Source organism: Echinops telfairi, unplaced genomic scaffold (genome assembly GCF_000313985.2).
Source record: "Echinops telfairi isolate 266 unplaced genomic scaffold, ASM31398v2 ScPeMD7_23;HRSCAF=83, whole genome shotgun sequence".
Classification (NCBI taxonomy): Eukaryota; Metazoa; Chordata; class Mammalia; order Afrosoricida; family Tenrecidae; genus Echinops; species Echinops telfairi.
Genome location: NW_022103920.1, coordinates 24,299,731 through 24,301,697, shown reverse-complemented (window position 1 = coordinate 24,301,697; position 1,967 = coordinate 24,299,731). Strand labels below are relative to the sequence as shown.

At 44.6% G+C, this 1,967-nt stretch overlaps 1 protein-coding gene across 1 annotated transcript in view; it reads left to right on the top strand.

Moving 5' to 3' along the window:
- The window catches only part of CPED1 (cadherin like and PC-esterase domain containing 1), a 337,576-nt gene that overhangs the window by 182,412 nt on the left and 153,197 nt on the right, over nucleotides 1–1,967 (top strand). The window contains exon 19 of the mRNA XM_013005960.2: nucleotides 980–1,148. Within this exon, the coding sequence (XP_012861414.1) occupies nucleotides 980–1,148 (169 nt within the window). The remainder of the gene's footprint in view (nucleotides 1–979; nucleotides 1,149–1,967) is intronic.

The following is a 1,967-nucleotide window of genomic DNA, read 5'->3' as shown; positions in this document are numbered from 1 at the left end:
AGCGGTGGCCCAGGTGCCGAGTGGAAGGCAGCAGGGATCCCTACCAAGGGGGAGAAAGCAACACAAAATCTGAATTATCTATGATTTCTAAATGTTTATCCATTTCACCATTATATATTTTTGTCATTGTTTCTTTTTGTTTTGTTTCTTAACAGATCAATATACACTCTGTCATATCAGTCAGATCTTTACACATCCACGTTTGCAACTAAACCCTGAATTCCATGCAAGGATCAAAGATTATTACTCAGAAGTCCCATTTGATGTGGTCACAGTGACAATTGGAGCGGAGACTTCTAGGTGTCAGTGCACAGTGCACCTGTCTGAGAGGGGAGGGCCAAGGTATGGGCATGCTGATGGGGGTGAATGTAGTCATTGTAATGGGGTCAGGCATTTGGTACTGCCTTCAAAAGGGGAGTGAGGGGCACAGGTAGTGTAATTGGTAATGCAATGGACTGCGAACCCCCAGCCTCTACAAGGGGGAAAGATGAGGCTTTCTGCTTCCATAAAGAGTTACCGTCTTGGCAAGCCCCAGGGGACAGTTCGACCCTATCATATATAGTCACTGTGAGGCACATTGGAAGAGAGGCCTGCTGATCTACTTTTGAAAAATTCACCATCGATCCCTAAAGGGCACAGCTTTCTCTAACCTGCACGAGATTGCCAGGATCAAAATCTACTCTACAGCCACTCATTTGACTTATGAGTCTCTCCTTTAGTTGATGGAGAGCGTGATTTGCTCTGTCAAGTGATTCCTGACCCAGCTAAACCTTATACAGAGGTAGCTTTTCACGCATAGGATTTCTTATGTAGTTGCACATATGTTGCCTGCTTTCTACGCAAATTGGTTTAATATATGTAGAATGAGTCCAGGTGGACTGAATATGTGTCTCCTCACTCTCTCCCCCCTCTTCCTTTTTTGTTCCCCCTTCCCTTCATTCTCTCCTCTTCCTCCTCCTCCCCACCCGCCTCCCTCCAGTTTGGCCAACTACCCTCTGGGCTTGGGGATGAACACAATCTCAATGCTTGTGGTGGATGATTCTCCTGCACAGGGCGAAACTCTGACCGTGTATAGACTCACCATTTACAGAGAAGACCGCCCAAGTCTGCCCTTGTTCCAGGACTTCACAGCTTGCGGCTTTGTGCAGGTAACTGAATTGTATCATTGAGCTGGGAATGTTTTCCCAGGCCAGGAGAGAAATGCTGATCCAAGCTGTGGTCTCCGTTCAAAAGACGGAGAGTCCCAGCCCTGCATCTATGGCATGGCAGCATGAGCAGGGCCTTCCGGTTGCTGTGGCCGCTACTCCCTACTCTTCCATGGTGTCGGGCGCATTGACTGTGGTTGATGTTTAAAGAAATGTCTGAGAACTCACAGTTAGTTATGAAATTGGTTTCGCATTTCTCCTTTAGAGTGTCTTGTTTTTCTTGGATTTTCCCCTACATCAACTTTTACAATTTTTAAACTAGATTCATTGGAATTCATTTTAAAGAGTGAGAGGAAATTTTATGAAATTATTTTACAGCAGGAATACCAGATGAATGAAATTAAATTTGAATGGGGTCAATAGATTTCTTATTCTGTTCACATACTGAATCCCCCCTAAAGACTGTAGTTTCTTTTCTTAGCAACAAATAGTTCATAACCTGTTTATTTCAGAGGTGGGGGAATACTATCAGCAACTTTGTCTTAATCTCTCTTCTCGGTGCATTTTTTAGGAAATCTATGAATACCGTTCTGTACTTCCTCATACTATATACTCTCCCTATAGTGGATTCTAGGGAATTCAACATTAGTTCGATCTCTCTACAAATCTGCTTAGGAAATACAATTATAAGCATGTCACGTCAGAGTGATCTATATGCTACTGGGACCCAGAAAAGGGGTCCTGGTGGCACAGTGGGCAGCATGGGGGCTGTGAACGGGAAGGTCGACAGTTGGAAACCACTAGCCGTTCCGAGGGAGGAAG